The sequence below is a fragment of the Xiphophorus hellerii genome, chromosome 4, assembly GCF_003331165.1.
Source record: "Xiphophorus hellerii strain 12219 chromosome 4, Xiphophorus_hellerii-4.1, whole genome shotgun sequence".
Taxonomy (NCBI): Eukaryota; Metazoa; Chordata; class Actinopteri; order Cyprinodontiformes; family Poeciliidae; genus Xiphophorus; species Xiphophorus hellerii.
In genome coordinates, this window is record NC_045675.1 from 4,368,737 (window position 1) to 4,380,878 (window position 12,142).

Sequence of the window (12,142 nt, forward strand, 5' to 3'; positions counted from 1 at the left end):
CATACTTCCACTCTGGAGTTGCCCAAGGTGAGAGGCGTCGGGCAGGAGTGGGCATACTTGTTGCTCCCCATCTCGGCGCCTGTACGTTGGGGTTTACCCCGGTGAACGAGAGGGTAGCATCCCTCCGCCTACGGGTGGGGGGACGGGTTCTGACTGTCGTTTGTGCTTACGGGCCGAACGACAGTTCAGATTACCCACCCTTTTTGGAGTCCTTAGAGGGGGTACTGGAGAGTGCTCCTCCTGGGGACTCCCTTGTTCTGCTGGGGGACTTCAACGCTCACGTGGGCAATGACAGTGAGACCTGGAGGGGCGTGGTTGGGAGGAACGGCCCGCCCGACCTGAACTCGAGCGGTGTTCTGTTGCTGGACTTCTGTGCTCGCCATGGATTGTCCATAACGAACACCATGTTCAAGCATAAGGGTGTCCATATGTGCACTTGGCACCAGGACACCCTAGGCCGCAGTTCGATGATCGACTTTGTCATCGTTTCATCGGATCTGCGGCCGTATGTCTTGGACACTCGGGTGAAGAGAGGTGCGGAGCTGTCCACTGACCACTACCTGGTGGTGAGTTGGCTCCGGTGGTGGGGGCGAAAGCCGGTCAGACCTGGCAGGCCCAAACGTGTTGTGAGGGTCTGCTGGGAACGTCTGGCGGAATCCCCTGTGAGACGGAGCTTTAACTCCCATCTCCGGCAAAACTTCGAACACGTCCCGGGGGAGGTGGGGGACATGGAGTCTGAGTGGACCGTGTTCCGTGCCTCCATTGTCGAGGCGGCCGATCGGAGCTGTGGCCGCAAGGTTGTCGGTGCCTGTCGCGGCGGCAACCCTCGAACCCGCTGGTGGACACCTTCGGTGAGGGATGCCGTCAGGCTGAAGAAGGAGTCCTATCGGGCCTTTTTGGCCTGTGGGACTCCGGAAGCAGCTGATGGGTACCGGCGGGCGAAGCGGCATGCGGCTCGGGCGGTTGCTGAGGCAAAAACCCGGGCGTGGGAGGAGTTTGGAGAGGCCATGGAGAAAGACTTCCGTACGGCTTCGAGGCGATTCTGGTCCACCATCCGGCGTCTCAGGGGGGGGAAGCGGTGCAGCACCAACACTGTTTATAGTGGGGATGGTGTGCTGCTGACCTCTACTCGGGACGTTGTGGGCCGGTGGGCAGAGTACTTCGAAGACCTCCTCAATCCCACCAACATGCCTTCCACTGAGGAAGCGGAGCCTGGGGACTCTGGGTTAGGCTCTCCAATCTCTGGGGACGAGGTCGCCGAGGTGGTTAAAAAGCTCCTCGGTGGCAGGGCCCCGGGGGTGGATGAGATCCGCCCGGAGTTTCTTAAGGCTCTGGATGTTGTAGGGTTGTGTTGGTTGACGCGACTCTGCAATGTCGCATGGACATCGGGGGCAGTTCCCCTGGATTGGCAGACTGGGGTGGTGGTCCCCCTGTTCAAAAAGGGGGACCGGAGGGTGTGCTCCAATTATAGAGGGGTCACACTCTTAAGCCTCCCTGGCAAGGTCTATTCAGGGGTCCTGGAGAGGAGGGTCCGTCGGATAGTCGAACCTCGGATTCAGGAAGAGCAGTGTGGTTTTCGTCCTGGTCGTGGAACGCTGGACCAGCTCTACACCCTCGGCAGGGTCCTGGAGGGTGCATGGGAGTTCGCCCAACCAGTCTACATGTGTTTTGTGGACCTGGAGAAGGCGTTCGACCGTGTCCCTCGGGGAGCCCTGTGGGGGGTTCTCCGGGAGTATGGGGTACCGGGCCCTTTGATACGGGCTGTCAGGTCCCTGTATGACCGGTGTCAGAGTCTGGTCCGCATTGCCGGCAGTAAGTCGGGCTCGTTTCCGGTGAGAGTTGGACTCCGCCAGGGCTGCCCTTTGTCACCGATTCTGTTCATCACTTTCATGGACAGAATTTCTAGGCGCAGCCAAGGTGTTGAGGGGATCCGATTTGGTGGCCTTAGGATCTCATCTCTGCTTTTTGCAGACGATGTGGTCCTTTTGGCTTCATCAGATCGTGATCTGCAGCTCTCGCTGGAGCGGTTCGCAGCCGAGTGTGACGCGGCCGGGATGAGGATCAGTGCCTCCAAATCCGAGGCCATGGTCTTGAGCCGGAAAAGGGTAGAGTGCCTTCTCCGGGTCAGGGGGGGTGTCCTGCCCCAAGTGGAGGAGTTTAAGTATCTCGGGATCTTGTTCACGAATGGGGGAAGAAGGGAGCGGGAGATCGACAGGCGGATTGGCGCAGCGTCTGCTGTCAAGCGGGCGCTGTACCGGTCCGTCGTGGTGAAGAGAGAGCTGAGCCAAAAAGCGAAGCTCTCAATTTACCGGTCGATCTACGTTCCCACCCTCATCTATGGTCATGAGCTTTGGGTCATGACCGAAAGAACGAGATCGCGGATACAAGCGGCCGAAATGGGTTTTCTCCGTAGGGTGGCTGGGCTCTCCCTTAGAGATAGGGTGAGAAGCTCAGTCATCCGGGAGGGACTCAGAGTAGAGCCGCTGCTCCTTCACATCGAGAGGAGCCAGTTGAGGTGGCTCGGGCATCTGGTCAGGATGCCTCCTAGACGCCTCCCTGGTGAGGTGTTCCGGGCACGTCCCACCGGGAGGAGGCCCCGGGGAAGACCCAGGACACGCTGGAGGGACTATGTCTCTCGGCTGGCCTGGGAACGCCTCGGGATTCCCCCGGAGGAGCTAGAAGAAGTGGCTGGGGAGAGGGAAGTCTGGGCCTCCCTTCTGAAGCTGCTACCCCCGCGACCCGACCTCGGATAAGCGGAAGAAGATGGATGGATGGATGGATGGGTCAGTGGCTCCTAGAATTTTAGGAGCAAAAATTACAAACAAAAAAAAGATACAATAGGTATTTCTTCTCTAGCATTTTTCCACTTGCCTGCCCTTATAAAGATATAATTTTTTTTTTTTATTCTTTCACATGTCTTCTTGCCTTGTGTATTGACAATAGAAGCTACATGCCTATTAGCCCCTGAGTCCTTTGTGCCGCATCATGGTGCCATTTGATGCTCAGGTTGTACCGGAGAGGTATTCCTCTGCGGTACCTCGAGGCAGACCCCAAGCCTTTGAAACTACATTTCAAACATTTTGTTTAGAGGTCTGTTGAGATGCGTCTCCACCACTCACAACTCTCACAGCTCTTCAGCAGGGACCCCTTTAAACAGCGCAAAATGCCTCAGTGACATCTAGTGTTTTTCATTTTTCCTCAGAAGCTTCAATCGCACCAACTCCTCTACTTTTGAAATTGAGACGTGACCGAGTTGCCGAGGAGAGGTGGTGGGAGTGTAACCAGTTTTGACACTCTCTCAAGTGAACCTATAATTTCTGAGATGAACCTGCCTGGTAATATCAATGGGACTTTAAAAATCGCCTCACCTTCCACATGGGCAGTTATTTATGTACTACTTGTGCTTCTAAACCTTTTACTACACGTCACATTTCTGGTTGGAAATGACCTAAACCACATCATAAAGTCTGCGCTTTACAAAAGCCGAAGTAATTTTCCACATTCCGTTTATGGAGAAGCTTTAAAGCTCTTCACAGCTAACCTCAGAGGAACTCCTTTCACACCCACACAAAACATTTCAGATGAATAAAGGTTCCAAATGTAAACTTGATTCTAATTTAGCAATTCTTCAGTTCAACAACTTGTGCACAAATATTCCTGTTGAACCTCTGAATATCTGCATAGAAAGATAAACTGCCTCAGGTAAATAATGGTACAACATCTTTCTATGTATCTGACATGTGCACCAACTTTTTTTTTAACACGTCAAAAAAAAAAGCTATCAGCTGAAAGTTTCTGCTCTTTCCTCCATATTCTAAAGGTGCTCTGTTAGACTGAGATCTGTGGAAGACAGTGTGAGATTGTTTCAGCTTTGTCACACGGTGCATTTTTCTGCCGCAAACAGCCATAAGAGGTTTGGCACACTGTTGTCTTAAAGGGAAGACATGGTCAGCAACAAAATGCATGCTAGATGTAACATTTAAGCAATAATCATTTGTTACTACAGCCCCAAAAAAACACCATCAGCCTGAATCATTGATACAACACAGAATGTTTGATTTTAACCTGTTTATGACTAACTCTGACTGAATCATCTATACGTTGTAGTTGAAGTTAAAGCTAATCAGATCAGACATTTTTCCATTCTACGAATGTCTAAATTGTAAAAGATTGCTCAAATTATAGCCTCTGTTTTCTTGTTTTTAGCTGATATGAGTGACCTCCAAATTTAACGTAATCTGTGTTGTGTCTTTGTCTTGTGCCATTTTGGGTTAAACATCCCCTTCATTCATTTTGTAAAGTAACTTATGAAGTTTTTCGAGGAAACTTCCAGGAAAGTTCCTCTCAGTCGGGGTCTGCTGCCGTGGCTCCCGGCTGTTCCTCAACTTCGGCAGAGCCGTGCATTCGTTACCCAAAAACGCTCCCCCGCCGGAGGGACTGACTGTTGGTCAGTCACATGCAGAGATGGTGACAATAGATTTTTTCTTCCATTTGAAGATTCTCCTAATCAGCTGATTAATATAGCCTTAGTCCTTTATGATTTATTTTTAACATATTCCGAAGTTGATGAGCATCTGCGTGGAAACTTTAGTGAAGAAACCAAGGAAGTTTGGGGAACTTATCAGAACAGACTTGTTTTTAAAGCTTTTTTTAGTTGATATTGTAGATATCACTATTTTGTTTTACAACAGTTCATTGTTATTCATTACCTGTTAATTATACAAAGAGGTTATTCATTTAAAAGCACTTTTAAATGTCGTATTTTAACTCGTATCCCTACTTAGCGTTACATCTACCTCATCTGTTAACTATAATTAATATCACTGTAAAAAGCTAATTGTGTCACACAGTGTGGCAGTTGTCACATTATTCAAGTTAATTTGCTGTTTGATTAGAAAATAATTAATTGACACATTTCTTATTCACAGAATTAATCTTTTTCTGACAATGTAGCTCCAAATGTTTTCTTTAAACGTCAATCAGCTATGCTAACATATTTCTGGCTACATCATTTTGGTTGGAATATGGATACATTCTTAACAATGGCTGTAAAACGCAACTCACCTTCAGCCCCCTTCCAAGTGGCACTGCTTTGCCACATTTTTGAGTTAGTTTTCTGAGGGACAACAGTGGAGAGTGAGTATGAAATAAATTGAAGAAAAATAAATTGATGAGGGTGCACAAATAGGAGAAGGGCAGAGTGGGAGCTGTCATTCCTCTCTGTCATATCTCAGCAGATCATTGCCTGAGGAGAGGAGCTTGAGCTGAATGATGATCCCCTTTTGTTTTATTTGCCCTTTAAAAGAGTGACTCTTGGTGGAGAAGCTCTCCGTGAAACTTGACCAGAGGATAAGGGACGGGCGGGGGAAGATGGGTGACGGGCAACTGTGGTGTATTTTCAAACTGTAAAATGGCTCTTGTGATTCTGTGTGCAGCTGAACTATGCAGAGTCTAGACTGACCCAACTGGAGGGCTGTCACTGCGAGAGGACCTGCAGCGCCAACGGCCTGGTGTACCGGGACAAAGAGCTGTGGGTGGAGCCGGAAAACTGCAGGAACTGTGCTTGTAAGGTAAGTGTTACCCTTTTAGAAAGCCAATAAACCTATTCATTCAAGTGTTACTATTGTCCAATATACAGTAAAAACTGCAGTATGCTTCAAAGGGGCAGTATTGTGTATTTTCCAGGCACATAATGACATTTTATAGCACAATCAAGTAACTATGTTACCTTCAGTTGATGTAATAATGCTACTTATATCAAATTTGACTTGAAATTTGACCTCCGTCTCTTTTAAAAACTCTGCCTTCACATCACTTCTCTATTAACTCTTTAATAACATTTTTACTAGGGTTGCAATAAGAAATAGCTTGTATAACAAACTTAGCCGATGCTCAGTTCCACCAGGTGTTTGCTTATTGTTGCTGGCTAGTCTGAAGGAGCAGAGTGGGGCAGTGAAAGGGGAGGATTGCTATGTAAGGTGGAAGGTTGGAAACTGCAGGTCCGAGGAGGAGCTAGGTTCAACCAGGCGTTTTGCACAACTGAATGGTTGCCATGGAGATTAAAGGATTTCTCGGATATGCATGAAAGAATCAAAGTATCACTCTAGGTATGTTTTTGATGAGAGAATAACATTATAACATGATGTAAAGCTAAAAAAAAACATTGAAAGTGCATTGTTAAAACGTCAGAAATCTACGGAGCCCTCCAGGGGACATGGGGAATTTTTGTTCTTTTGTGTTCCCTCGCAATACTTTTGCATTACCTCGCAAAAGGTTTTGCGTTCCCTCGGAATACTGTACTGATCAGTTCATGCGGCATGATTGAATGCTGTAAACCTTTCTTACAGTATTCAGAAAGGCTGTAAGAAAGGCAGAAAGTACAGTGGCCGCCGTACTTTCTGCTTTAATATACGGTTATGTAAGGTTTTTCCATGGATGGAAATGAATCTCGTTGTTAACGAGATATTAACAACGAGTTAATATCTCGTTGTGAAATAACTGAAGTTTTATATCTTTTTCTTTAGGATAGAAAGGCACCAAAAACCTATGATATAAACAGAAACTTTCCGTAAGTAGGAAAAAAATAAAAATACCTCCTAATTTGGACATTTCTGAGTTATTATCGCGGGGTAATAAGTCATCTGACAGTTTTAATTGTGTCTCTGTTGTGTTCATAGTCTGAATTGTTTAAAGGGCTGCTTTCAGTGCCGTTCCATCTTAGCCTTAACAGACATAAACATGCAGTGAATAAATCGACTTTCAATCAGTTTTTTGCACCAAAGACTTAATAATAATAAACACGTTTTATTATTAAAAACACGACAAACTAATTATGGTAAAGGGCCACACTGGGTTAACTCAGGGAATCTCATCTGTCCGTGTATCAATGAACTCCAAACCATTTCTTTGTTCTGTCACAATTATCGATTTATTCCATTTTGATCATCATGCTCCAAACTTTGCAAGGACTGACCACCCTGCTCACCGCTTCCTCATACACACAAAGCCAGCGCGCCAGTAACCTTCCCATTCATACTTGATGACAGTCTCGCCCACATCAACACACCCACCACCCAAGTGTCAAAGTCACCTGCTCCTGTCATATCAGTAATTACTTATTTCATTCATATGGCTCTTACAGAGCCTCAGTGAAAGCTTGTTTATTATTATTAACTGTTTGGTGCAAAACACTAATTGAAAATTGATTTTTTTTTACTGCATGTTTATATCTGTTAAGGCTAAGATGGAACAGCACTGAAAGCAGCCCTTTAAACCATTCAGACTACAAACACAACAGAGACACAATCAAAACTGTCAGATGACTTATTGATGACTTATTTCTAATAACTCAGAAATAGTCCAAATAGTTTGGAGGTATTTATATTTCTTTCCTACTTACGGAAAGTTTCTGTTTATATCATAGGTTTGTGGTGCCTTTCTATCCTAAAGAAAAAGATATAAAATGTCAGATATTTCACAAGGAGATATTAGCATACATGGGAAAACCTTACATAACCTTGTATCACAGCAGAAAGTATGGCGGCCACCGTAAGAAAGGCTTACAGTATTCAATTATGCCTCATAACTGATCAGTAGATTATTGCGATGGAACGCAAAACCTTTTGCAAGGGGACTCAAAAGTTTTGCGAGGGAACGCAAAAAAAAAATTAGAATTCCCATGTTCCCTGTAGGGAAATCTGCATCGTCACTAAAAAATCTCCACCATGCATAATGTCTTCTTGTATTAAGGTAATTGTTGAAAAATCACATTTGGCTAAAAAGAAAAAAAAAAAAAAACATGCCATAGAAAACCAGAAATCATTATTGCCGTGGAAACGGCTGATCGGTGCGTCTCTAGTGAAGACTCCAGTTATTGTCAGTAAAGTTTGCTGCAGGTAATGTTCAGGAGTTTGATCCACAATACTTCTTTTTTGTCTGAGCAGTACATCATTTTTTTAAAGCCTTTACAGGATTTCAGAGCAATGCAAAGCCTTGCCATCACCAGAAAGTGAATAAAAAAAAACAAACCCAAAACACATATATATGATAGCATGACCTCTGGAGCTGTTTCAATGCAATCTCACATACTCATGGCAGATAATCTTGTAGCAGCTCACAACAATAGATTACTAGTCATTGCAACCCTGAGTTTTCTTAGCATTTTGTTTTGTTTCCATCTTCTCACTCTGTGCCTACTTCCTAACAAAGCAAACATCCTCTAATAGGCTTCCTTACCTGGCTGTCTGCATTCAAACATAGGGGCTAGACATGCAATGTGTTTAATCAGGGCATTCTTGGTCCTGAGGATTTAGAGTTGCTGCATCAAAGCACATCAAGCACAGAAAAGAGTTTAGTCAGTCTGGTTTCCTCCCGTGGACATGCCATTAACTGATAACCGCAGCGTCCTAGGAGAATCCTTTTTGATGACTCATGAAATGAAGAGGCGCTTGCAGAGAGAGATATCAGGCTCAGAAGTTAATGCAGTCCTTAAGGGTTTGAATAACTACCTCACATCAACAGGCTACTAAAGAACGGTGCAGTCTCAGTGATTAATGTGGTTTCTTTTATTCTGAAATGTGATGGGTTTCAGTTTCAAACAGTAGAGGGTAGATCAAACTGGAAGACACTTTGCATGAAAGCATTTAACACATCATTAACAAGAGTTGGTTTATTAACAGAACTTACTCAACTTGTTGTTCCCAGTTAGCTGAACTTCAAGAATGAGTTGATAATAAGAAGTGTGAAAAGCAGAACTTTGTCAGTTTTAAACAAAAAATGTTTCTATCTGGCATCCCTGGTTCCCTCCACCAAGCAAATAAAAATACCAGTGACTTCAGAATGCAGGCAAAGAATGTAAGATGAGGGGTGAAATCAGAAAAAAGCACACATCAGCAGTAATCAGGAGGTATAGAACAGGCTTCAGTAACACTGATAGCTGCAGCAGAGGCAGTGCAACTACTGCGAGTGTGCTGCTTGCTCAGTATAGCTCTATACAAATATGTTTGACTTGCCTTAGGCATTATAAGTGCAACTCTGACATTTTGTGTCTAATACCAACTTTTTCAATAACATCCAAAAAAGAAATACCGAGATTACATTTTTGCCTAAGCTGGCTTTGAAAGCAATGTTCTAAAAAAAGACCGAGGGATGTTTTCTGTGAATAAATGCAAAGGAGATGGCGTTAATTTTGATGGAGTGTTTTTTTCAGTTCATGTCATATCATGCATTAATGGAAGGTTTCTGAGCAGCACTAGCAAAGCAGATTACCACATAGTAAAAAACAAAAATATGTAACATGGAGTTTTGAATGACAAAAGGTTGTTGGGAGAGGACATAAGCCTTTAAAAATGAAAAGTTTCTATTTAAAGCTGTTATATGACCTTGAATCCAGCCGCAAATCTGTGGAGAAACTAAAAGAAAAATCCATTAAAGTTGATCCAATAAAAATGCTTGAAAAATTGCTGAAACACTTAGTAGTATGTTGCTTAATTTGACAACAACATATATTTTATCCCAACTAGTATTTCTGGCATTTTTTGATTCAACTCAGACTTTAGTAAACTCGCTCTTTATTCCTCCACTAAGCTAATGTTAACAGGTTTATTTCTCTGTTATGATAAGACTCAATGATTTAGCTGATTTAATTGTGGTTCCATTTACTTGTGGATAGTTTGAGATAACAAAGACAGGAAACTGCAACAACCAACACAGTCTCTCTACTTCTGTGAAAGTAATTGTAAGGATTAAATAAACTTTGATTCTTCGGGAAAACCAGATTCATTGCAGTTTTTTGAAAGCTGTGAACATAAAATAAGTGGTACATTTTTAATTGGACTAATTATGCAGCTGTGTGATTGTTTGGGATGCAGGTCACATAAAATAATAAATAATGGGAACAATAAAAGTTGTTGGTAGTCGAGTTTAGTCATTTAAAAGTGTCTTTGTCAAGACCCCCTAGTGTTCATTCTTAGACAAAGCAGATTAATTCAACTAATTTGGACACAGAAATTGTAATATTGTTGTTTTTTTTTTTCCATAATGATCCAAAAGAACGGTGTGGTGGAGTGTCGCAGGATCTTCTGTCCTCCAGCAAATTGCTCAGACGACATGTTGCCTGTACATGTTGATGGGACTTGCTGTAAAACGTGCCGACGTAAGTATTAGCTCATACACCGCATGCAGAAAGAAAGATATAGACATATCCATCACAGATCTCTGTAGTTACTTTGCAAAATTATGTTTCAGAGTGTACAGATGGCCTCTGATCAGGAATTTAATAACCTGCTTTCACAGTATCTAAAAAAGAATCGCAGACTGTAACCCTCCCTGAAATGAACACTGAGCTGTAATTGAAAGCACCATAATTTGTTTACTTTAATAAATCAACAATAATTGTTGGGTACTTTAGCAGAGCGCCAGATAGTAGCACTTGACTGGTTTGTTAATTAGACCTGACAAAAAGTTACAATAACATTTCTAAAGGGCTTTCTTGAATTTGTGTGTTTCAAAGTTATTCTTATCACAGTTTCAAATTGTAGTTTAGATATCCAGTTCAGAAAAATACTTACTTATCAGTAGCACAGTGGCTTTGGTGCTGCTATTTACTATTCAGCTTAAAGTATAAAGGTTGCTGCATCTTAGCACTTTAAACTAAATATGTATCTTTTACAGTCAATATATCAGATTAGTGAACCTGTTGGATCACTGTTCTGTTTCTTCTTATTTATTCCCCACAAATCTATTGCTCTATGAAGATCTATAAAAACTAGAACTAACAAACAGAGAGAGTTTTTACCTATCAGTCATCACCATTTTGAATTCTAAGTGGTCAATTTGACATGGTCTATATTAAAGTAATTTATATATAGTCTAGTAGAGTTTTAGGTTAATGTTTTTTTTTTCAAAGTGCAATAAAAGTAATTTTTTATCGTATGTTTTTAAGTTGGACATTGTTTTCATCTGGTAAATTTCACAAAAATTTATTTGCAGAATGTTTTATTGTTAGAATGGCAATGACTCTATTCTATTCTGAGGCAAAACATTATGACTAAAGACAGGTGATGTCAAAAAAATTCATCATGGCAGTTTGATGTGTCAGAAGCAGGAAAAAAGGATAAGTGGAAGAATTTTAGAAAGTTTGTTGACCATGAAAGGGAGCTGTGAAGTTTGACAACTTGCTCAATCAAAACTGATGAAGTTGTTGATTTCTTGACACAGTAGTACAGAGCAGAACAATCAAGGTACTTTTAGCTTCTTTGAGCAGAATTATTCACCCTGCCACAAAGCAAACATGGTTCAGGAATGTTTTGAGAAGCACAACAAGCTTGAGGTGTTGACTTGACCTCCAAATTCCCTAAGGTCTCAATTGAATTGAGTGTCTGTGCTGTACAAACAGGTCTGATCCACATCACCACTTACAAGCCTTAAACAATCTGCAGCTAACATCGGTGCAGCTAGTGCAGCACATCTACCATGACGACCGTAGCCCATTCCTCTACAGGGACCACGCACAATTAGGCAGGAGGTCATTGTGTTATTTCTAATTAATGCATTTTGTGGTTTAAAGGCCAAATGCATGGAGAAATTAGACACATTAATTTATATTTTCAAAGTAGTTTCAATTAGATTAACAACTAGCATAACTGGTGTTGTTCTCTCAGCATGAAGGCAAAGTAGCAAAGATCGCAGCTGTCTTCATACAATTCATACACACGAAATAAGCAATATTTCAAAGCACACAGATTTCTAGCATGAACTCCCACGCACACAGACTGCTGTGCCTTTCTTAATACACTGCATGAAAAAAGAAAGAAATCCCTAAAGTAAAGAGCGCCTGAATAATTTCAACCCTCCTTCGCATCCCTCTGTCCCTCTGCTCACTCCTCCTTCCTCCTCTTGCTCCTCTGCGAACATCAGAGCTCTGGCACAGAAGAAAGCGGAAGCTGTGCTCCTGAGCTGTGACAGAGCATGCTGTGGTCCAGCACCCTTGAGAGGAGGAAAGCAGGACTTCGCATCATGTGGCTCACTTACTATTTCTGATTTATCACCAGAGGGATATGCTACAAGACCTTCATCTATTGTGTTCCTAATGTGCTGTTTCGTTTCGCCTCCACTTAAGCTCATCAGCAAAGAAAAAAATGTC

General features: G+C 42.9%; 1 protein-coding gene across 1 annotated transcript in view; it reads left to right on the forward strand.

Annotated features, from left to right (window-relative positions):
- The window catches only part of LOC116718581 (protein kinase C-binding protein NELL1), a 233,510-nt gene that overhangs the window by 86,493 nt on the left and 134,875 nt on the right, over positions 1 to 12,142 (forward strand). The window contains exons 8-9 of the mRNA XM_032560663.1: positions 5,436 to 5,570; positions 10,051 to 10,153. Of these exons, the coding sequence (XP_032416554.1) occupies positions 5,436 to 5,570; positions 10,051 to 10,153 (238 nt within the window). The remainder of the gene's footprint in view (positions 1 to 5,435; positions 5,571 to 10,050; positions 10,154 to 12,142) is intronic.